Below are 26,148 nucleotides of genomic sequence, written 5' to 3' on the forward strand. Positions count from 1 at the left end.
GCCCATGTTTCTTCGTCACCTCACTTGAAATCAGGCTATATGTCTCTCGAGTTAGGAATCAATATTTTCGTTTTCTTGTGAGCGGCATTATAACACTTTAATTTCAACTGAAATAATTTTGTATAAATGTTCATAATATTGATATTGCTTTTTCTGCGTTGAATGTTTGTACTATGTAAATAATTGTATATGTGTTATGCTCTTCACAACTGGAGGAATAAAAGTATCTATCTATGTTTCTCAATCACCGTACGTTATTATAACATGCTGTATGTCTCTCCATCACCGTACGTTATTAAGGTCATGCTGTATGTTTCTCAATCACCGTACGTTATTAAGATCATGCTGTATGTTTCTCCATCACCGTACGTTATCAAGTTCATGATGTATGTTTCTCCATCACCGTATGTTATTAGGGTCATGCTGTATGTTTATCCATCACAGTACGTTATTAAGGTCATGCTGTATGTTTCTCCATCCCCGTACGTTATCAAGTTCATGATGTATGTTTCTCCATCACCGTACGTTATTAAGGTCATGCTGTACGTTTCTCAATCACCGTACGTTATTAAGATCATGCTGTACGTTTCTCCATCACCGTACGTTATCAAGTTCATGATGTATGTTTCTCCATCACCGTACGTTATTAGGGTCATGCTGTATGTTTATCCAACACAGTACGTTATTAAGGTCATGCTGTATGTTTCTCCATCACCGTACGTTATCAAGTTCATGATGTATGTTTCTCCATCACCGTACGTTATCAAGTTCATGATGTATGTTTCTCCATCACCGTACGTTATTAGGGTCATGCTGTATGTTTATCCATCACAGTACGTTATTAAGGTCATGCTGTATGTTTCTCCATCACCGTACGTTATCAAGTTCATGATGTATGTTTCTCCATCACCGTACGTTATCAAATTCATGATGTATGTTTCTCCATCTCCGTACGTTATCAAGTTCATGATGTATGTTTCTCCATCTCCGTACGTTATCAAGTTCATGATGTATGTTTCTCCATCACCGTACGTTATTAAGGTCTTGCTGTATGTCTTTCCATCACCGTACGTTATTAAGGTCATGCTGTATGTCTCTCCATCACCGTACGTTATTAAGGTCATGCTGTATGTCTCTCCATCACCGTACGTTATTAAGGTCATGCTGTATGTCTCTCGATCACCGTACGTTATTAAGGTCATGCTGTATGCCTCTCCATCCCCGTACGTTATTAAGGTCATGCTGTATGCCTCTCCATCCCCGTACGTTATTAAGGTCATGCTGTATGTTTCTCCATCACCGTACGTTATTAAGGTCATGCTGTATGCCTCTCCATCCCCGTACGTTATTAAGGTCATGTTGTATGTTTCTCCATCCCCGTACGCTATGAAGGTCATGCTGTATGTTTCTCAAGCACCGTACGTTATCAAGTTCATGATGTATGTTTCTCCATCACCGTACGTTAGTATGGTCATACTGTATGTTTATCAATCCCCGTACGTTATTAAGGTCATACTGTATGCTTCTCCAACCCCGTACGTTATCAAGTTCATGATGTATGTTTCTCCATCACCGTACGTTATCAAGTTCATGATGTATGTTTCTCCATCACCGTACGTTATTAGGGTCATACTGTATGCTTCTCCATCACCGTACGTTATCAAGTTCATGATGTATGTTTTTCCATCACCGTACGTTTTTAGGGTCATACTGTATGTTTATCCATCCCCGTACGTTATTAAGGTCATACTGTATGCTTCTCCATCACCGTACGTTATCAAGTTCATGATGTATGTTTCTCCATCACCGTACGTTATTAGGGTCATACTGTATGTTTATCCATCACCGTACGTTATTAAGGTCATGCTGTATGCTTTTTCATCACCGTACGTTATCAAGTTCATGATGTATGTTTCTCCATCACCGTACGTTATCAAGTTCATGATGTATGTTTCTCCATCACCGTACGTTATTAGGGTCATATTGTATGTTTATCCATCCCCGTACGCTATTAAGGTCATGCTGTATGTTTCTCCATCACAGTACGTAATCAAGTTCATGATGTATGTTTCTTCATCACGTACGTTATCAAATTCATGACGTATGTTTCTCCATCACCGTACGTTATTAGGGTCATACTGTATGCTTCTCCATCACCGTACGTTATCAAGTTCATGATGTATGTTTCTCCATCACCGTACGTTATCAAGTTCATGATGTATGTTTCTCCATCACCGTACGTTATTAGGGTCATACTGTATGTTTATCCATCCCCGTACGTTATTAAGGTCATACTGTATGCTTCTCCATCACCGTACGTTATCAAGTTCATGATGTATGTTTCTCCATCACCGTACGTTATCAAGTTCATGATGTATGTTTCTCCATCACCGTACGTTATTAGGGTCATACTGTATGTTTATCCATCCCCGTACGTTATTAAGGTCATGCTGTATGCTTCTCCATCACCGTACGTTATCAAGTCCATGATGTATGTTTCTCCATCACCGTACGTTATCAAGTTTATGATGTATGTTTCTCCATCACCGTACGTTATTAGGGCCTTACTGTATGTTTATCCATCCCCGTACGTTATTAAGGTCATACTGTATGCTTCTCCATCACCGTACGTTATCAAGTTTATGATGTATGTTTCTCCATCACCGTACGTTATTAGGGCCTTACTGTATGTTTATCCATCCCCGTACGTTATTAAGGTCATACTGTATGCTTCTCCATCACCGTACGTTATCAAGTTCATGATGTATGTTTCTCCATCACCGTACTTTATTAGGGTCATACTGTATGTTAATCCATCCCCGTACGTTATTAAGGTCATGCTGTATGCTTCTCCATCACCGTACGTTATCAAGGTCATGCTGTATGCTTCTCCATCACCGTACGTTATCAAGGTCATGCTGTATGCTTCTCCATCACCGTACGTTATCAAGGTCATGCTGTATGCTTCTCCATCACCGTACGTTATCAAGGTCATGCTGTATGTTTCTCCATCACCGTACATTATTAGGGTCATACTGTATGTTTATCCATCCCCGTACGTTATTAAGGTACGTTATCAAGGTCATGCTGTATGTTTCTCCATCACCGTACGTTATTAGGGTCATACTGTATGTTTATCCATCCCCGTACGTTATTAAGGTCATACTGTATGCTTCTCCATCACCGTACGTTATTAAGGTCATGCTGTATGCTTCTCCATCACCGTACGTTATCAAGTTCATGATGTATGTTTCTCCATCACCGTACGTTATCAAGTTCATGATGTATGTTTCTCCATCACCGTACGTTATTAGGGTCATACTGTATGTTTATCCATCCCCGTACGTTATTAAGGTCATACTGTATGCTTCTCCATCACCGTAGGTTATCAAGTTCATGATGTATGTTTCTCCATCACCGTACGTTATTAGGGTCATACTGTATGTTTATCCATCCCCGTACGCTATTAAGGTCATGCTGTATGCTTCTCCATCACCGTACGTTATCAAGGTCATGCTGTATGCTTCTCCATCACCGTACGTTATCAAGGTCATGCTGTATGCTTCTCCATCACCTTACGTTATAAAGGTCATGCTGTATGCTTCTCCATCACCGTACGTTATCAAGGTCATGCTGTATGTTTCTCCATCACCGTACATTATTAGGGTCATACTGTATGTTTATCCATCCCCGTACGTTATTAAGGTACGTTATCAAGGTCATGCTGTATGTTTCTCCATCACCGTACGTTATTAGGGTCATACTGTATGTTTATCCATCCCCGTACGTTGTTAAGGCCATACTGTATGCTTCTCCATCACCGTACGTTATTAAGGTCATGCTTTATGCTTCTCCATCACCGTACGTTATCAAGTTCATGATGTATGTTTCTCCATCACCGTACGTTTTCAAGTGCATGATGTATGTTTCTCCATCACCGTACGTTATTAGGGTCATACTGTATGTTTATCCATCCCCGTACGTTATTAAGGTCATACTGTATGCTTCTCCATCACCGTACGTTATCAAGTTCATGATGTATGTTTCTCCATCACCGTACGTTATTAGGGTCATACTGTATGTTTATCCATCCCCGTACGCTATTAAGGTCATGCTGTATGCTTCTCCATCACCGTACGTTATCAAGTTCATGATGTATGTTTCTCCATCACGTACGTTATCAAGTTCATGATGTATGTTTCTCCATCACCGTACGTTATTAGGGTCATACTGTATGCTTCTCCATAACCGTACGTTATCAAGTTCATGATGTATGTTTCTCCATCACGGTACGTTATCAAGTTCATGATGTATGTTTCTCCATCACCGTACGTTGTTAGGGTCATACTGTACGTTTATCCATCCCCGTACGTTATTAAGGTCATACTGTATGCTTCTCCATCACCGTACGTTATCAAGTTCATGATGTATGTTTCTCCATCACCGTACGTTATCAAGTTCATGATGTATGTTTCTCCATCACCGTACGTTATCAAGTTCATGATGTATGCTTCTCCATCACCGTACGTTATTAGAGTCATACTGTATGTTTCACCATAACCGTACGTTATTAGGGTCATACTGTATGTTTCTCCATCACCGTACGTTATTAAGGTCATGCTGTATGTTTCTCCATCACCGTACGTTATTAAGGTCATGCTGTATGTCTTTCCATCACCGTACATTATTAAGTTGGTATGTATCTCTATCAGCGTACGTTATTAAAATCATGCTGTAGATCAATGTTTCTCCATCACCGCATGTTAGTAAGGCTATACTGTGTGTTTCTCCATCAAGGTACGTTATTTAGGTCATAATGTATGTTTAACAATCACGATACGCTTTTAGAGTCATCATGTATGTTTCAGCATCAATGTTACTGTATGTCTAGCAATTACTGTAAATCATTAAGGTTATACTGTTTGTTTCAACATCACAATACATTATTAAGGTCATAGAGATCTAGATCTACTACGCATATAATAATAATAGATCTACGCATCTAAACGACAATGATTTTATCAACGAGCAAATCACTGTTTGAGATATATTATTTCGATTCTAACACGTTTTCAATGATTATTATGTACGTCCTTGACAATATCCATCAAATATTTGCCTGATTTCTCTTGATTTCTTTATGCCGTCCAACGCTATGACGTAATAATTGTGTCGTCAGAAAAATGAATTGTTGAATAATAACACACAGTTTTCAGCCTTCTATGTTCAAGCTAGAATCACACTGCCCCGTATGGGCTTGTGGATGTGTTCCGGATAGCATCCATAACGCATCCGTAGAACTCCTAACTCATTCGTAAGTCATCCGGTGTATCCGTTCAGAAATCGGGGGCATCCGGAGGCAAGGGTTCGAAGTTTTGAACTTGCTCAAAATGTTGCCACGGATAATATATCTGTAAGTAATCCGTAATAAATCCGTAACAGTTCTGAAAATATCGTAACAGATCTTAAAAGATCGTAACAGTCCGGAAGACAATCACTGTGGTAAAAAAATACGAGCTATTACGGTCCAGTAAGGTTAACTAATACGACTGCATTAGAGATTTATAACGTAACACATCAATGAGCAATCCGGGGATGGGAATCCGGGGCAGCGTGATTCTAGCTTTTAATAGGAAACAAATCGGGTCGTGTTAGAATGTATGTCTCGCCACCACGGTATGTTACTAAGATCGTGCTCTATGTTTCATCATTACTATACGTTATTAAGGTCAGACTGTATGTTTAACAATCACGGTATGTTATAAAGGTCATGCTGCATGTTTCACCATCACGTTACATTATTAGGTCACACTGTATATTTAAAAATCACGGTAATTTATTAGATTCATCATGTATGTTTCAGCATCACGTTATTAAAGTTATGATGTATATTTAACAATCACGGTTCGTTATGAAAGTCATACAGAATGTTTAACAATCACGGTACGTTACTAAGGTCATACTGTATGTTTAACAATCACGGTACGTTACTAAGGTTAACAATCACGGTACGTTACTTCTAAATGTCATTGTTTTGCGGTATATAAAAACGGTACTGCTTACCTTCTTGGCTCTTTATCACAACCCCAGTAGTTGGCAAGATGGTGCATATCGAAGTAATATGAGCGAACCTTGGTCTTTCTGTTTTCTACTTTTTGCCTGTTGAAAGAAAATAAATTGTTAAATCCTACAAAAATTAAACATATACTTAGTGCATAAAACAGATTTGTGAATGAAAAAAAAAACGTCAGTGGATGAGTGTTTAGCGTGCATGGTCTAGAGCAAGTTTATAAAACGTAACAGAAAATTTTCTTAGGGCTTCCGTGCAGACAAAAACAATTGACCATAAACAAAGGTTAATATGAATCAATTCATCTCAACTTAATCTATGACCAGCAATCAGGAAAGGAAATGTGGTTAGGGACCTGTTGTATTGTATATCAAAATAAACTTAATAATTGATGTAAACACCCTATACAGAAACCACCAAAATTATCAGGTGTAAAGTTCCTCTCGTCATGGCCATTAAACGGAACTCCGTGTTTTGATAAAAGTTAGAAATACAACAATACTTGATAATATTGCATTTTTCACGACGCAGGCTTTTCGACAGCCAGGCAACTTTTGAGCTTTTCACGGCTGTGTTCGTATTTATAAGGTTCTATCCAACTATGTTTAATGAGCGGTCTATTATTATGATAAAATCAAGTATCTAGATACATTCTTTAATTAAATTCACAATTTGTACTTATTTTGTCCAAAGTTCACACGAAAATCGTAAATATTGTACAAGTAGAAAGGGATCTCGTATTCATTACCTAAAATATTGAATTTTGGTGGCTCATTTGTGGGTCAAGATAATGGTATGAATATGATAGGGATCTAATGATTTTAATTACGACCTGTTATAAGGATTGTATTAATACTGAACATACATATATGGCACGCCAATTGTCCAATAATTACGTAAACCCAGGGTCGAAAAACTAGGATTAACGATCGATAAACCAGGTTTTTCGAACGTAAAACCAGGTTTTTCAAATACTAACCTATATTTTCGAGCGAAAATATAGGATGACGCCGTAAACCATAGTTCACGCTCGTAAACGTAGGTTCACGCTTGTAAACCCAAGTTCACGGTCGTAAACATAGGTTCACGTTCGTAAAATATGGTTTACGAGCGTAAACATAGGATAACGAGCGTAAACATAGGCTAACGACCGAAATTCGTAGTTCAATCGAGAAACCTAGTTTATCAAACGTAAACCATGGTTTACAGTCAATATATTAGGATAATAAAATCAACTATGAACATGGGTTTACGAGCGTGAACCTATGTTTACGAGCCAGAACCTACGTTTACGAACATGAACCAATGTTTACGACCGTGAGCCTAGGTTTAAGACCGTGAACCATAGTTTACGGACGTGACATATATGGCAATTGTCCAATAATTACGTGAACCCAGGTTTACGGTCGAAAAACTTGGATTAACGATCGATTAACTAGGTTTTTCAACGTAAAAGCATGTTAACCTATTCTGTCGATAATCCTTGTTTTTCGACCAAAGACGTAATTATTGGATAATTGGCTTGCCGTGAACCACAGTTAACGGACGTGAACCTATGTTTACGACCGTGAACGTGGGTTTACGAGCGTGAACCATAGTTTACAAACGTTAACCTAGGTTTACGTTCAATAAACTAGGTTTCTGAAACAAAACTATGATTTTCGGTCGTTATCCTATGTTCACGAGCGTGAACCTATGTTTACGGTCGTAAACCCATGTCCACCGTAAGTTCACGGTCGTAAACCTAAGTTCACGGTCGTAAACATAGGTTCAAGTTCGTAAACTATAGGTTAGTATTTGAAAAACCTGGTTTTACGTTCGAAAAACCTAGTTAATCGATCGTTAATCCTAGTTTTTCTCACGTTATTATTGGACAACTGGCGAGCCACGCCATATTACACTCTCCTCCGATATCATTCTACCTGTATAACATTATCGTTATACCTGTGTGTCTTAAAATAATTCTAATTTAATTAACTCATAAATTACGAAACAAAAATACGCCGAGTATACAAAGACAAGCGTTCAAATGTTTCTCATATTATCATGTTGTAAAACAATGTTTCACCAGAATTACATGAATACATTCAGAAATTACCGAATAAGACGAAGTAAGGCTGGCGGTAAAGCATCTCAAACGAGTAAAAACCAAGCCCTGCCCACCTAAGTATAAACTTAGAATAAAAAAAAATACGTACACAGTTGTTTTTAAAACTGCTGGTGCACTCGCTCAAAACGAACATTGGGTATACAAAACCAAAATTTACTTTTGAGGTCATGCTTTTCGTTATACAAGACATCCTACTATGATTTCGGCCAGTTAAAAAAAACAGTATTTTTTAAACTGTCTGACACTAAGGTACGTCAGCAGAAACTTTGGGGTTTAAATGAATTTGAGGAAATTGAACTAGTACAGTATTAAGCCTATGCATGTAAACGTTGTAACTATACTCTTAACAGAAATCATCTAATGCTTGCTGTTCTTGGTGTTTGTGAAAGATAACCTCTGTATTGTATTATATACAATACAGAGGTTATATATCACAAACACCAAGAACAGGGTTAGGGTTATGGTTAGGGGTAGGGTATAAGATATTTGTTAAATTTATCAAATGCCTAACTATTCAAATGTCTATCTGAAATGATACGCGTACTAAACAATTGGTATTCCACAAAATTGCGTTATACTGACCCAATATCTGGTATCTCGCAAAAATATGAGAATACTGCCGTTATACTTGACCACAATATCTTGGTATCTTCCACAAGAAATACTGCCGTTATACGTGACCACAATATCTTGGTATCTTCCGCAAGAAATACACGAAGAAATACTGCCGTTATACTTGACCACAAACTTATCTCCACAAGAAATCTGCGTATCTTACCACAATCTGTATCTTCGCAAGAAATACTGACGTTATACTTGACCACAATATCTTGGTATCTTGGTATCCTCCGCAAATACGCGTTATACTGCCACATATCTGTATTCGCAGAAATACGCCGTATACTGACCACAATATCTTGGTATTTCCGCAAGAAATATTTAAAGAAAAAGAACATGGTTTGGATATGTTTGGGAGAACCACCAGTTGATTCGGAAAACATATTTTTTGTTAACTGGTTCAAACATAAAGAAATTGCGTGTATCAGTAAGCATAAATAAAAAAAGATGTCGTTAAACAAGATGTTAAAAAAAGAAAATAATTGTTATTTGATTAATGAAATCTTAGTTAGGACAGGTTCTCACGATCGTGAGATTTGCACTGGTCGGCATAGAAGAAACAGAGAGAGAAACTATGGTGGCTGATTTCTGACATTTCGTGTGTTCGTGTTGGCGAGGTGAAATGTCGAAGTAACGAAAACACGAAAGGTAGAAATAATACTTATTTGTCTTGTGCTCGCCTTTCGACTTTCTAGGCGAATACAGGAAGGCACGACAAAAGAAGCGCGACAACACGAAGTTTTGATACCCGCCGACACGAAAAGTGATTAATACAAAAGTTCGTGTGTTCGCCTCTGAAATTTCGTTATTTCGCCTTCAATGTTTCGTTTCTTCGTGTATTCGCCTCGAATGTCGATAGGCGAACACACGACAAATAAGCAGTTTTCGACCTTTCGTGTTTTCATGTCTTCGACATTTCGACCCGCCGACACGAACAAATATGCATTACTTCGACATTTCGCCTTGCCGACACGAACAATCGAAATGGCAGAAATCAGCCACCATAAGAAACACATTGTGTAGAAAAGGCAATGAGAATGTCATAGAATGAACTGTACTTTGAATTATAAATAATGTAAGAAGTATTACTCCAGTCCAACCCAAAATAAATTCAATATGATAATGTCTACAAAAATGAAGCGTTGATTAGGTCAGTTCCTACAGTCTTACATTACGCTTTTGATAAACGGAAGTTAAATGTTTATTAAACCTTTAAGATAGTGTATGCATATGATGCATGTTTACAAGTTTCCTTTACTTTTATATGAATGAGAATATGCAGGTATTTCTTTATTTGTAAATATGTTTGCATTGGCCTGAGGCCCAAGAGCTATATGTTTTGTTCAATCTGTACTTTCGCTTCACTAACAGTTCTCTTCTGTTGCATTTTCATATGCTTTCTCGAATATCTATACAACATATAGTACATGTCCTCTCAAAACATGTCTCCTTATATCCCGCGACAATATGGTTTCTTTACTCTGGTATACATATCCTGCATTTAATGCATACTGGCAAAATTGACGTTCTACGTCAGGCCTGTCATATTATCGTTTTCGCAGATAACATTCTTATGTAGTAAGTAAGCAGTCTACGCTTTTGCCTTTGTGAAATTTTTCCAACGACGTGTCCGGTTTAAATTTTTACCAGGCCAATTTCACGAAAAAACTTTAAGTAAATTACTTAGCTAAGTCGTATTTTATGCCTGATTGCATTTTAATGGGTTAATGTTGACTTATTAGCTATAACAAACCGTATAAGACATTCAAGAATAAAAGACAACAATTCTGAATTTAAGAAGTGAGTATAACAAATAAGAATAATTTAATGAATCTTGTTTTATATCGTGCTTAAGTGAGAATTGTATAATTTTTTACAAATAGTATGCATGACAAAAACTACTAACCATAGTATAATTTAGCTTAACAATGCATTGTTAATGAGAAACATCAACATGAAACGAATAAATTAAGCAATAGCATGATTTTAAATACAGACTTAACTAAGTAATTACTTAAGTTTTTCCGTGAAATCGGGGCCAGGTATTTGTCCAGACTGGCTCTCTCAATAACATCCTATTTTTTCCAGAACAGAACGTCATGTTTGTCCACTGATTTTAATGGTATTATGTTCACTGGCTAAGCTAAACTACATCCGCATAAAATCAAGGGTCCAATACAACGTCCATGTCAATCTCTGCAATTATGACAGTGGTACGGCAATATCTGTAATCAAATCAAATTGACAGTTCTGTCTGTTCTTTGATTTTCAAATAATGTCCACTTGTTGATGGAACTTGTAAATCAAATTTTTTTCAAGATATGCTTATACTCTGTTGAACTCAATATTTTTTCGTATGAGTTTGTCTTAGTTACATTATGTGGTAGAATAGTGTGCAAAGTTGAGAAATCATGCTCTGCTAAACGTTTCAAGAGAAACTACTTACCTGACATGTCTGTAGACTGACCTTTGCGATCATACGAACGATGAACTCAGTAATGACCAGTGTTGCCATAGGTAGTTCTTTGAAACGTTTTCTAAATTTAACTGATACTATTTTTATAGAAATGTAACCCGAAATTATGATGGATATATGGTAATCTGTAATCTGTATTCCACTGAAAAATGTTATATCCGAGTTGATCTACCACTTTACATTATATCTATTAGATAATGTATCGCTGAACACAGTACAATTTCGTACATGTCTCTAAGAAAGATTCCGAGTTTTCAAATACAAGCTAAATACATCTCTCTTGTCTGTTTAGTCTGTTATAATAATTGCATTTTCAATAAGGTATACAATGTATGTCTGTATTTACCATGTGGTCACGCTGTCGATCCTAACCGTATGGTCTATACATTGATCTATCTTTAGGCTTATTTTATAACGTCTTGGGTCTGCTTACACAGTCATAACCATACTGTAACGTCTTGGATTTGCTTTCACAGAAAAAACAACACTGTAACGTCTTTGGTATCTTACACAGTCAAAACAATAATGTAGCGTCTTGGGTTGCTTACACAGTCGAAACAGTACTATAACGCCTTGGGTTTGCTTACACAGTCATAACAATTTGTAACGTTTAGAGGTTCCTTACAAGACACAATAATATTGTAACATCTGGGGGTTTGCTTACATAGAATTTGAATGATAGGAGAGGTATTCAATTCATATCTGAACATCTTACAAGCATATGCATGTGCTCAATGATCTGTATTCCACTGAAATAAATATTCGATTTGAGATCCACTACAAAGCGTAGAGGTTTGCTTGCACATAAGTAAGAATAATGTAACGAAGTAAGTGAAATCAGGATACAGAATATTAATGAGGTTGTTTATCAGTTTAAAAGCATTACTTTTCTCTTGCAGAGAAGTTTTAAACCATTGTATTGCCATGACAGGGAGGTTTTAAACAATTTCCTTGCCCTGGCAAAAAGAAGTATTGAATTAGTACCCATTGCCCTGGCAGAGAATTTTTAAATCATCACTTTGCCCTTGAGGGGACATTTTTACCATTACCTTCCCCTGGAAGGAAACCTTTAAACCATTCCCTTGCCCTGGTAGAGAAATTTTAAATCATTCCTCTTGTCCTGTTTGACTTTGCCAATGCAGAGAAGTTTTGAACCGTTGCCTTACCCTTGCAAAGATGTGTTAAACCATTACTTCGCCTTGGAAGATACGTTTGAAATTATTACCTTGCCATTGCAAAGAAGTTTTAAATCGTTACCTCTTGCCCTAGCAGAAAGAAGTTAACCTTGCACTGAGAGAGATTTTTAAGCGATTACCTTGCGTTTGTTTTAAACTCTTGTCTTGCCCGGACAGAGAAGTTTTTAACAATTACCTTGCCCTAGCAGAGAAGTTTTATGTCATTATCATGCCCTATTAGAGATGTTTTAAATCATTACTTTGCCCTGGCAGATAAGTTTTATGTCATTATCATGCCCTATTAGAGATGTTTTAAATCATTACTTTGCCCTGGCAGATAAGTTTTATGTCATTATCATGCCCTATTAGAGATGTTTTCAATCATTACTTTGCCCTGGCAGATAAGTTTTCAGTCATTAATTTGGCCTGATATTGAAGTTTTAAGTTATCACTTTTCTCTGGCAGAGAAGTTCTAAGTCATTACCTTGCCCGGTGTCAGGATACGAGTTATATGACACAGGGAAGTGCCTACGCCTTTAGTCTAAGAAATTTAAACGTCTTCTTTTTAATAATTTATCCGCCCTGACAGTGTAGTTGCAATTACTTCTTTAGTAAGGTACTGGGATAAATTATTAGTTGAAACATCAATCGCTTGATACAGAATGATCCCTCTGTCATCCACCTAACTATTTATACCTTAGCAGAAGTGAGCTTTGATTGATGCTATTGATAGACTTGTTTCTGATTGGTTCAAATTCGAACATAGTATTTTACAAAGAGTTCTTGCTTTAACAAATAGTTGGTTCCTTTTCACTATTGCATAAAACATAATGTGTGATGCTGAGCTCCAGCTAGCATTATAATTAACCCAAATAGTCCATAAATGACCCAACTTCTATTATTAACAGCAATTCAAATGGTAGCATGAAAAGGGAGCCAAGCACTACTTGTGCTTATTTGTTACATCAGTAATATATTGAATATACAAATTATTCTGACATCCGGACAGAGACTTTTTAAACCATTTCTGTGCCCTAGCAGATAAGTCATTACCATGGCCTGACAAAGAAGTTTTAAGTCATAACCTTTCCATGACAGAGAAGTTTTAAAAAATTGTGTTGTCCTGGCATAAAGTTTCAAATCATTACCTTTCCCTAGCAGAGAAGATTACTTTGCCATGGCACAGAAGTATTACACCATTACCTTGCCCTTGCAGAGAAATTTTAAACCATTGCCCCCATTGCCATGGTTGAGAAGTTTTAATTATTACCTTTCATTAACAGAGAAGTTGTAAACGCTTAACTTGCACTGGCAAAGGAGTTTTATACCATTACTTTGGCATGGCGGGGAAGTTTTAAACAATTGCCTTGCCCTGACAGAGATGTTTTAAACCATTTCTTTACTATGGCACAGACGTTTTAAATAATTGCCTTGTCCTACCAGAAAAGCTTTAAACGATTACCTTGCCCTAGCAGAGGAGTTTTTATTCATTGCTTGGCCATGACAGAGAAGTTTTAAACCATTGCCTTGCCCTGACACAAAAGTTTTGAAAACACTGCCTTGTTCTGGAGAGAAGTCTTAAACCATTATATTGCGATGGCAGACTGAAAATTTAAACTATTATATTGTGATGGAAGAGAAATATTAAGCCATTACCTGGCCCTTGCAGTTAAGTTTTAAACCATTGCCTTGCCCCAGTAGACATGCTAAAACATTTTTTGCCGTGACAGAGAAGTTTTAAACCCTTGCCTTGCCCTGGCGGAGATGCTAAATCATTACTTTGCAACAACAGATTGCATTGACATGGTAGAGAAGTTTTTGTCCATTACCTGCTCCTGGCAGGGAAGTTATAAATCCTTACCCTGTCCTGGCAGATAAGTTTCAAATCACTTACTTGCATTGGCAGAGAAGTTTTTAACCATTACACTGATCTATCGGGGAAGTTTTAAACCATTACCATGCACTGACAGAGAAGTTGTACTGACAGATAAGTTTTAAACCATTACCTTGCCCTAACAGAGATGTGTTAAACAATTTCTTTGCTCTGACAGATAAGTTTTAAATCACTACTTTGGCCTGGCAGAGAAGTTTTAGTCATTACCTTTCCCTGGCAGATAATTTTTAAACCATTGTGTTTCCATGGCGGAGGAGTTTCAAACCATTACCTTGTCTTGGCAAAGAAGCTTTAAACCCTTGCCTGGCCCTGGCAGAGAAGTCTTAAACCATTGCCTTACCCTGGCAGAGATGTTTTAAAATTATTGCCCTTGCCACAATTCTACTCTACTCTACATCTTGCCCTAGTTTTAAACCATTGCCTTGTCCTAACAGAGAAGTTTTAAATCATTACTTCTTGCCCTGAATCATTACCCCTTGCCCTGACAGAGAAGTTTCAAATCATTACCCCTTGCCCTGATATAGAAGTTTTAAACCATTGCTTTGTTTTGGTGGAGAAGTCTTAAACCATTCCGTTGTCCTGGCAGAACTGTTTAAAACCATTACAGTGCGATGGCAGAGAAGTTTTAAGCCATTACCTGGCCTTAGCACAGACGTTTTAAACCACTGCCTTCCCCTGGCAAAGAAGTTATAAACTATTGCCTTGCCCTAACAGAGATACTAAACCATTACTTTGCCAAAGTAGAGAACCTTTGAATCATTGCCTTGCCCTGGCAGAGAAGTCATAACTTATTGACCCTTGCCTGGCAGAGAAGTTTTAACCATTATCTTGTCCTGGCAGGGAAGTTATAAATTGTTACCCTACACTGACAGATAAGTTTTATACATTGCCTTGCACTGACAGAGAAGTTTTTAACCATTACCTTGCTCTCGCAGAGAAGGATATTGGACTTGCTCCAGGTGGGGCGCTAAGCACTTTTTGAGCCCCGCTGTACACCACGTCTATTTCTGGAGAAAAATTGAATTATGTTAATATATCAATATCTCCATGAGTGATAACAATGTAAACCATGTAATATTGTAAGAGTTTGATTTAAGAATTTTGTATACTTAAGATGTCATGATCATAATAAAAATCTAGTACAGCTTTTTCACAAGGAGAAATTAGGCCCTAAGTCCAGTAAATAGTTTTACTCAGCATGGCAGAGCAGTATTTTTGGAGTTTTTTTTCACAACTGAACGAACAAGTTATGAAGAAGTCATATAAAATATACCAAGAAGCACAATTCCACACCAACGAAAAGAGTAATGGAAATACACTATGCCTGTGTTCACAAATGAGTCAAATGATAGTTAGGGCAATAATCATACTGATTTAAAATCTCCAGCTACATTTATATTGCACATCTAACATAAATCTTAAAAGTGTATTTCTTACCCCATTTATCCATAAATAGTGGCACTCCTCCCATAGCTGCGACAGAATCAACAATAAGAATGCAGTTATACCTGAAAGAAAATTACATTATATGCCTGATACGTTTCAACGACCGATTCAGGGGCAACAACTGATTCAGGGTCTTACGACCAACGACTGATTCAGGGACAAAGACTGATTCAGGGACAACAACTGATTCAGGGTCTTACGACCAACGACTGATTCAGGGACAACGACCGATTCAGGGTCTTACGACCAACGACTGAATAAGGGACAACGACTGATTCAAGGACAACGACTGATTCAAGTTTACCAAAGACTGATTCTGTGGCAAAAACTATTTCAGGGACAACAACTGATTCAGGGACAACAACTGATTCAGGACCAACGACTGATTCAGGGTCTTACGACCAACGACTGATGAAGGGACAACAACTGATTCAGGGGCAACAACTGATTCAGGGTCTTACGACCAACGACTGATTAAGGGACAACAACTGATTCAGGGGCAACAACTGATTCAGGGTCTTACGGCCAACGACTGATTAAGGGACAACAACTGATTCAGGGACAACAACTGATTCAGGGGCAACAACTGATTCAGGGTCTTACGACCAACGACTGATTAAGGGACAACAACTGATTCAGGGGCAACAACTGATTCAGGGACAACAACTGATTCAGGGGCAACAACTGATTCAGGGTCTTACGATCAACGAGTGATTAAGGGACAACAACTGATTCAGTGACAACAACTGATTCAGGACCAACGACTGATTCAAGTTTACCAAATACTGATTCTGTGGCAAAAACTGATTCAGGGACAACAACTGATTCAGGGACAACAACTGATTCAGGACCAACCACTGATTCAAGTTTACCAAAGACTGATTCTGTGGCAAAAACTGATTCAGGGACAACAACTGATTCAGGGACAACAACTGATTCAGAGACAACGACTGATCAACTGATTCAGGGACAACTGATTCAGGGACAACAACAGATACAACTGATTCATGGACAACAACTGATTCAGGGACAACAACTGATTCAGGACCAACGACTGAATCAGGTTTACCAACGACTGATTCAGGGGCAAAAATGATTCAGGGACAACAACTGATTTAGGGACAAAAAATGATTCAGAGACAACAACTGATTCAGGGACAAAAAATCATTCAGGGACAACAACTTATTCAGGGACAACAACTGATTCAGGGACAACAGCTAATTCAGGGAGAACAACTGATTCAGGTATATTAGTCTTTTACATGTGCAAAAAGCTCGATTGAGTGGTCGGTTAAATTCAACAGTTTACTGAGGAAAGCATATGCGACCAACTACTCTAATAGAAATAACAACAACATACTAAGTAATACTTGTAAGCTTACATGTAATCTTCATATAAGTAACTCTTTCGATGTTTTTTTAGCAATTCATGTAGTATGGAACAGACATGGGACATATACATACTGAACAAATCTTCTAACTAGTATAAATAACTGTGAATAGATCATTTGGAAACATAGAACTCAACCAAGCAACATAACAGAAGACTCGATTTGACTGAGTCTGTCCACTAGGGGTTATGAAACATCAGCACCACTCACGCCCTTAGCTATGACTTAAGTGGAATTCTTTTGTAGTAAAATTGAATGTCCATAGACCAGAAGATATAATTATATTGAGTCCAAGTATGGAAAGACCTTTTTAGTCTCTTCAAGATTGTTGTTAAGTTAGTTAATGAAATCTGTTAACAGATCATCCGGAAGCATGGAACATAATTAAGCAATACAATAGATAACTAGACTTCGCATGAAAATGATATTTTTCCGTCACAACTATAACTGATGCAGACCATCACTATGCTTCATAAGTCATAAAATGATAGTTTGTATGGTTTGATTCCATTTTATTTGATTTTTGGTTTAGCGACATATTTCAACAGTATGTCAGCTATAACGACAGGGAGATAACCTAAAAAATGCTCCTGGATTCTTACTTACCTGTTCTTCGCAAGTAACTCAACTTTTCCATATACATCAGAGTTGCAGGCCGAATGATTTCAGACACAATGTCTTTTATCTAATCGTCTCTGAGAACAAACGCCTCGCTCGGTGACCGAACTCACGACCCTGTAATCATTATATCTGCGCGCTCCCTATTGAGCTAAAAATGCAAGATCTTTGGAATAGCTCCTTTTTTCAAAATTAAAGAGATGGACCAAGGAAATTACTTTTAGCCCGAGTATTCGAAGCAGACCTTTTACAGTCTTCCGTTCGTCGGTGTCGGTGTCGGTGTCGGTGTCGGCGTCCGCGTCATCGTCCGCTTTCAATTGGTTGATTTTTTGTATGAGTAAGGACTGAAACTTCCCGCCTTTGTTCAATGTGATGAACTGACAATCAATGCATAACTCAATCTTACTTTTTACAATGTTAATCCTAGGTATTCTATAAGAACCATGGTCATGAAGGGGAAAATATACTAACCCGTTTCAATCGTTTATTTCTCAACTGAAACGCGCAGTTCGGTGAATGGGTACCTAGTATATTGAACAAGCGATAATTTATCTTCCAACGTGCACCAGTCACATTGTCTCAAAATTATATATTGCTGAGATTATCCACATATTTTATGCTTTCGTCAACGTTACAGAAAAAACTTGCGTGACCTTCCCTAATGAATATCCGGTCTAGAGGTCACGGCAGTGTGCACATGTTAGGCGAAACGTAAACAAACAAAAACAGAATTTAAAAAAATCACAAGTTTGTACTAAAACTCGAAATGATGAATAATATTCATCTTGTGATTTTTAATATGAAATCATACATTGGTCCACATCTGTTCTGTTTATTTTATTCATTTTGCACATTTATGCTGCATTCCCACATATTAGCGAACACGTGTAGTAAAATGACGATTGACATACATTGTCACAACAGCCAATCAGAATGGTTTCGTAATCTAGAACGGAACTTCACCAGGGAAGGTCAAGCAAGTTTTTTTGTGTTAACGTTGAAAAAACTATAAACTACGCGTTGTTTTTGTAAGATAAGAAGTATTGAAGAAATGTGACCGGTACACAATGGAAGACAAATTACCATTTGTTTGATATCTATAGTATACATTTACCGAACTGCGTGCTTTAGGTATGAAATGCGCGATTGAAACGGGTTAGTATATTTCCCCTTCATGACCATGGTTCTTATAGAATACCTAGGGGTAGGATAGAACATGTACAGAGGCATTTTCTTTCTGGTCTGGCGCCAGTGGGTATTTCAGTAATCGCTTTTTTGAATGAATTGAAATTTCACACACATCACATGCAAATACAGAGATTACACTTTTATAAAGTTATGCGCCCTTTACCTTTTGACTAAGCAATGTTTAAGTTTTTATATGTTGGGTGGTATCTCAGTAACAAGTAGTGGAACTGAAACTTTACCTATATGTTCACTGGCTTTATACTTTCTGTGACTAGTTCATCTTTCAATTACCTTCAATAGTTTCAAAGATTTTGCCAGAACAGTGTTCTTAATTGAATTAAAATAAAAGGAGATTATTTGAAAAATATTCAAGACAAAGATATGCTGCATCCCCTCAATAATATTTACCTTTTTTATATTCAAATCTCTTCACATATTCAAGTTATGCCATAATAAAATTCAAGAATAGAAAGTAGGCTATTTGAAAATAAATGAAGACAGTTGTAGTTGACTTGTTGCCCTATACGTACTTGCTCTCATTGATACCTATCTATATTCTACATTTCACTTCTATATCTTTAGCGCTACTGAGTTATGCTCCGGATTACAAACGGGACATTATTTGAAAATGGTTCAAGGCAGAGGTACGGTTCTGGAATTCTGCACTTCCTCTGATCATTATGATAATTAAAGTATTATATTTATATTATCTTCAGAATCTTGACGATAAAGTTTTAGTGCTTACACTCTGCACTTCTCAACATATATATACATATATCTCAAGTTCTGTTGAAAACATTTTCATTTCTTCTGGAGTGAGAGCTCCGGACAAAAGTGTAACGGACATAATGACGAACGGGTGAAGCGGCAACTATATGCATTTGCTAAAGTAAGGTTTGGAGAATATATACTTACTTGTGACACAATTCACCAATACCTTCCAGAGGTTGCACCGTAGTGCCACTAGATTCCCCGTGTGTTATAAACATTATTGCTGGTCGATTTTCTTTCAGTCCCTAGAAAAACAATGGAACTATAAGAATAGTATTACAAATGCTGACCACTGAAAAATGATCCGGCAGACACCTATTAACTTCCTTTAAAATTAAAACCATTAAATTTATAACTGAATCGTTTCTACATTTTTATCATTCTTGGAATAAATGCATTATTCCTTTTCGCCATTAATATTTGTTGTTTTTATGATAATAATCATATGCCTCAGCGTACATTTTCTATATCCTGCAGAGTAAACACCGTCCCCATAGGAATGTCAATGGTCGCAACATCACCATCTGTAATAAGGATAATAATACGTGTTACAAAAGCTACCTCATACGGTAACATTATAAGAATCATTCACTGGTTGCAGGTATAGATTGGAATATCCGGCACGAGGGTAACTGTTTAGGCGGTAACGAACGAAAGTTTCTTCAATAATTCTGAGAGCCCTAAACAACCGAAAACCTTGCCGAGAATTACTCGACAACAGTGGCAGTAACAGATATATAAGGTAGGCAAGTCTGCAATATAGGCCTCTACATTACATCACGATGTCCTCATACACCACTGGTATGAGGCATGCAAGTCTGCAATATAGGCCTCTACATTACATCACGATGTCCTCATACACAACTGGTATGAGGCATGCAAGTCTGCAATATAGGCCTCTACATTACATCACGATGTCCTCATACACAACTGGTATGAGGCATGCAAGTCTGCAATATAGGCCTCTACATTACATCACGATGTCCTCATACACAACTGGTATGAGGCATGCAAGTCTGCAATATAGGCCTCTACATTACATCACGATGTCCTCATACACAACTGGTATGAGGCATGCAAGTCTGCAATATAGGCCTCTACATTACATCACGATGTCCTCATACACAACTGGTATGAGGCATGCAAGTCTGCAATATATGCCTCTACATTACATCACGATGTCCTCATACACAACTGGTATGAGGCATGCAAGTCTGCAATATAGGCCTCTACATTACATCACGATGTCCTCATACACAACTGGTATGAGGCATGCAAGTCTGCAATATAGGCCTCTACATTACATCACGATGTCCTCATACACAACTGGTATGAGGCATGCAAGTCTGCAATATAGGCCTCTACATTACATCACGATGTCCTCATACACAACTGGTATGAGGCATGTAAGTCCGCAATATAGGCCTCTACATTATATTACGATGCCATCAGTATGTATATAAATAACAGTATCAGTAACAGATATATAAGGCATGTAAGTCTGCAAAAAGGCCTCTACATAACATTACGATGTCCCCATACAGATACTGACATAAGGCATGTAAGTCTGCAATATAGGCCTCTACATTACATTACGATGTCCCCATACAATACTGACATAAGGCATGTAAGTCTGCAATATAGGCCTCTACATTACATTACGATGTCCCCATACAGAACTGGCATAAGGCATGTAAGTCTGCAATATAGGCCTCTACATTACATTACGATGTCATCAGTATGTATATAAGTAACAGTATCAGTAACAGATATATAAGGCATGTAAGTCTACAATATAGGCCTCTACATTACATTACGATGTCCTCATACAGATACTGACATAAGGCATGTAAGTCTGCAATATAGGCCTCTACATTACATTACGATGTCATCAGTATGTATATAAGTAACAGTATCAGTAACAGACATATAAGGCATGTAAGTCTGCAATATAGGCCTCTACATTACATTACGATGTCCTCATACAGATACTGACATAAGGCATGTAAGTCTGCAATATAGGCCTCTACATTACATTACGATGTCATCAGTATGTATATAAGTAACAGTATCAGTAACAGACATATAAGGCATGTAAGTCTTCAATATAGGTCTCTACATTACATTACGATGTCCTCATACACAACTGGTATGAGGCATGTAAGTCTGCAATATAGGCCTCTACATTACATTACGATGTTCCCATACACAACTGGTATGAGGCATGTAAGTCTGCAATATAGGCCTCTACATTACATCACGATGTCCTCATACAGAACTGGTATGAGGCATGTAAGTCCGCAATATAGGCCTCTACATTATATTACGATGCCATCAGTATGTATATAAGTAACAGTATCAGTAACAGACATATAAGGCATGTAAGTCTGCAATATAGGCCTCTACATTACATAACGATGTCCTCATACAGATACTGACATAAGGCATGTAAGTCTGCAATATAGGCCTCTACATTACATTACGATGTCATCAGTATGTATATAAGTAACAGTATCAGTAACAGACATATAAGGCATGTAAGTCTACAATATAGGTCTCTACATTACATTACGATGTCCTCATACAGATACTGACATAAGGCATGTAAGTCTGCAATATAGGCCTCTGCATTACATTACGATGTCCCCATACAGACACTGGCATAAGGCATGTAAGTCTACAATATAGGCCTCTACATAACATTACGATGTCCCCATACAGAACTGGTATAAGTCATGTAAGTCTACAATATAGGCCTCTACATTACATTACGATGTCCCCATACAGAACTGGTATAAGGCATGTAAGTCTACAATATAGGCCTCTACATTACATTACGATGTCCCCATACAGAACTGGTATAAGGCATGTAAGTCTGCAATATAGGCCTCTACATTACATTACGATGTCCCCATACAGATACTGACATAAGGCATGTAAGTCTGCAATATAGGCCTCTACATTACATTACGATGTCCCCATACAGATACTGACATAAGGCATGTAAGTCTGCAATATAGGCCTCTACATTACATTACGATGTCCCCATACAGATACTGACATAAGGCATGTAAGTCTGCAATATAGGCCTCTACATTACATTACGATGCCATCAGGATGTATATAAATAACAGTATCAGTAACAAATATATAAGGCATGTGAGTTTACAATACAGGCCTCTACATAACATCACGATGTCCCCATACAGAAACTGGTATAAGGCATGTAAGTCTGCAATATAGGCCTCTGCATTACATCACGATGTCCCATTACAGATATTGGCATAACATTTACCGTGTCTTTGTGCCATTTCCGCGAATCGTTCTCCCCACAAACCATTAACACACGCCAGGACCTTATCTCCCGGTTCAATAAGGTTACATACCGAAGCTTCCATCGCAGCATGACCTGTCATACACAACAAATATAATACAAACAGTATCTTCCATCGCAACATATTATATTAATATACTATACCCATTTGTATTCAAAGATCCATTAGCCACTCAAGAGCGTCAATTCATCTTCAGCTGTGCAGATACAGAGCGATATGCTCACGCGAAAAGAGCACCGACTCACGGAAAGCCTTCTTTCCTGGGAAAGACCAGTACTTACCACAGATTTGAACCCCATACGTCTGGACTGACCGTCTGGCGTGTCATCACTAGATCACCGGACCACTCATAAACTGTCATACACAACAATACAACACGCAATAAACAGCACAAAGTATCAGATGGCTACGTTTAGGACAGTACATTCAAATTAACAACTTCGTTTCAAAGTTATTTTGTTAACTTGTATATCACATTTAAAGTTGATTTAGCTCTCGGTACAGTAAGAAGACTTTGGTTGTGAAGAAGATTTCCCAAACTCCATGTTTCCTCGTTGTCGTGTACACAACCAGGAAACGGCCAAGGTCCTAGCAAGCAGTAAATAGACAGTAAATGTTCAGTGAAAGAGAAATTATAAGTTCTCATAAAAAAAAAAGTCAAAATGTGAGGATTCCAAAATGTGAGGATTCTCTGTTATATTCATTGAATTTTTAAAAATGTGTCAAACGTTGTACAAGCTAAATAATTAAAATCACAAGTTAAGGAGAATCAATAAAATAATATTTTCCACTTTCCAGATGCCATGATATCATAAGCACATTAGGTTAATCTGTCAAGCGGATAAACTGACCTGTGCCGGACACGCATACCGTCCAGGTGTTGTCAGTCTGAAATGCATATTTGATGCCCTCTTTGATTTCATCCATAATCTGGAAAGCAAATGTCATTTTTACAGAGCTTAATATGATAAATCATGTGCACAAATGCAATTTCATTTCAGGCAGTATCTATTTTGAATTAATTGTTTTATAATTATTCGAATATAAACTACACGTAACTCTTACTGAGGATTCTGTCCGCTGAATGTAAATAATTAAAATGAATGGCGTTGTTATTACTTTGATTTATGTTGAAAACTAGAACACCTTTTTTATTTGTGATATGATTTACAAACTTTACCTGTGTGAATTCAGGGTGGAGATGGCCTAGTAAAGGCAAAGCGTTCGCGTTTAAAACCCTTGGTGGACAGTTAGACGGTCCCGGTCCCATCAGTGTCTTCATTGGAACATTGATCGGCTTCATTAAACATTGTGGAGGTGGTGTCGGTGTGGGAGACGTTGACATACATCTTCCTGAAACTAGCCGATACACTCTCGACTGAAGGTTCACTGACACACATGGTGAAACAAGTCCATAAAATCGGATGAAAGGAGAAGAAAACTTTACTACAACTGGTGAAGACATTGTTACCTCTCCAAAAGAAAATCACAAAATAAATCCAAGTTCAGACCAGTAAATACGTTCAATAAAAATACCGAAAACGATTTAAATATTCTCTTGTTTTATCTTGTAGTGATGACCATGACAAATAAAGTTTTAGATAAATTAACAGGTACTGTTATATAGGTCAAAGAAATGTTTAAGATAGTTTTATGTAGTATTAAACCACGGATACTAATCAAATATTATTACAACGTGATGATGTTTCGATGTAAATTGTTTGTGAATGCATCAATGCCCGCCTATAATAGTCATAAGAGATAGTATTACAGAAAAATTAAGCTGAAGTTGAAATTCTGGTTGGAATACAGTCCATTTAATACTTTACAAACATAATATATGCTAATGTATACTATAAAAGTATAAAGTTTCTTTCCTAAAATTTCCGTTCTCCTTATTCAAGTTCGAATCATGATTGTGTTGGTTACAATGCATATTTAATCATATCTTTTTTTTGCGACGGTGAAAAGTTTTCATTCTGCTATATCTCATTCTTTAATGTATGTTAAAAATCATCATATACAAAATAATAATAATGATAATACGACGTCCATTGGGCATCACGATAAAACATTATGATAATTGAATTCATTTTGGATATGGTTATATTATCGGGTTATCATCACCAGTAAGCATGGCAGTGAAAATAAAAGTAAAATCCTACGTGCTTGTTTTATTTTCTTCAGCGTGGTATATGTTAAAAAGAGACGGCAACTAAAATGATACTAGCTGACGATATCATGTTTATGATGATGTTTTATTTATCCTTGCCACCGGCGAACTATATGGGCGAGCCTTTACTGTGCCCAAACACCGATTATGTAGACTGCGTCGTTATGCTACTGCGTCAGTTTGGGTTCTATGTTGATTTCTGTGCAGTTACTGTTATTGAACTAAATAGACTGGTCGTCTCACGGCGTAGTTCCATGACTTTCCGGTTATTGTCGGCATCTTCATTTCGTTGATTCTTCATTTACTTGCTAGATAAAACGTCTGGTCGTTTTGTCTGCACCCCGTTCATGTTGTCTGTAGAAGGTGTCTCATCAGACGTCCACGTAGCCTGCCAGTTTCCAATTATGTGCCCCTATCGAGTCCCCGGAGTGCTGATGAACCAGCAGAGGTAAACATGGAAAAACACCCCCAGAGATGTTAATCCGGCATCAAGTCAGGAGATTCCAGCCCGTGGTTCGTGGCGCGCTTATCGGTGTAAATCCGACCCGATAATACGTTCAGTTGATAGATGTCCCCTTTTTACAGCCACCCTCCCTGATTTTGTCATGTGACGCTAACTAGGCCTGATGTTGACCTAGTTAGAGCGCTGACCCTGTTAGCGCATATGTGCCCTCATATTTTTGTTAATGTATGATGACTTTAAAAGTTTTCAAAGTTTACGAAAAATCCGCCGTGAACACATTATGTCACATACCCTTTTTGTACATACACTAAAGAATGAGATATAACAGAGTGAAAATTTCTCACCGTTGCGAAAAAAAAGATATGTGATGACATATGCAAACTATCATGTTCTTATTTCGCCGCTCCGAACGAGCGAGAT

General features: G+C 37.6%; 1 protein-coding gene across 2 annotated transcripts in view; it reads right to left on the bottom strand.

Moving 5' to 3' along the window:
- LOC123538488 (alanine--glyoxylate aminotransferase-like) overlaps positions 1–24,762 on the bottom strand; it is a 44,703-nt gene extending 19,941 nt beyond the window's left edge. The window contains exons 1-8 of one of the 2 annotated variants that reach the window (XM_053523304.1): positions 24,273–24,762; positions 23,944–24,022; positions 23,053–23,166; positions 20,217–20,281; positions 19,902–20,002; positions 15,781–15,851; positions 15,266–15,350; positions 6,064–6,159 (exon numbers count right to left, since the gene is read on the bottom strand). In XM_053523304.1, the coding sequence (XP_053379279.1) occupies positions 6,064–6,159; positions 15,266–15,350; positions 15,781–15,851; positions 19,902–20,002; positions 20,217–20,281; positions 23,053–23,166; positions 23,944–24,022; positions 24,273–24,557 (896 nt within the window). In that variant the 5' untranslated portion in view covers positions 24,558–24,762. The remainder of the gene's footprint in view (positions 1–6,063; positions 6,160–15,265; positions 15,351–15,780; positions 15,852–19,901; positions 20,003–20,216; positions 20,282–23,052; positions 23,167–23,943; positions 24,023–24,272) is intronic. The other variant, XM_053523305.1, reaches the window with a different exon arrangement.
- Positions 24,763–26,148: the final 1,386 nt, after the last annotated feature.

This window comes from Mercenaria mercenaria, chromosome 14 (assembly GCF_021730395.1).
Source record: "Mercenaria mercenaria strain notata chromosome 14, MADL_Memer_1, whole genome shotgun sequence".
NCBI lineage: Eukaryota > Metazoa > Mollusca > Bivalvia > Venerida > Veneridae > Mercenaria > Mercenaria mercenaria.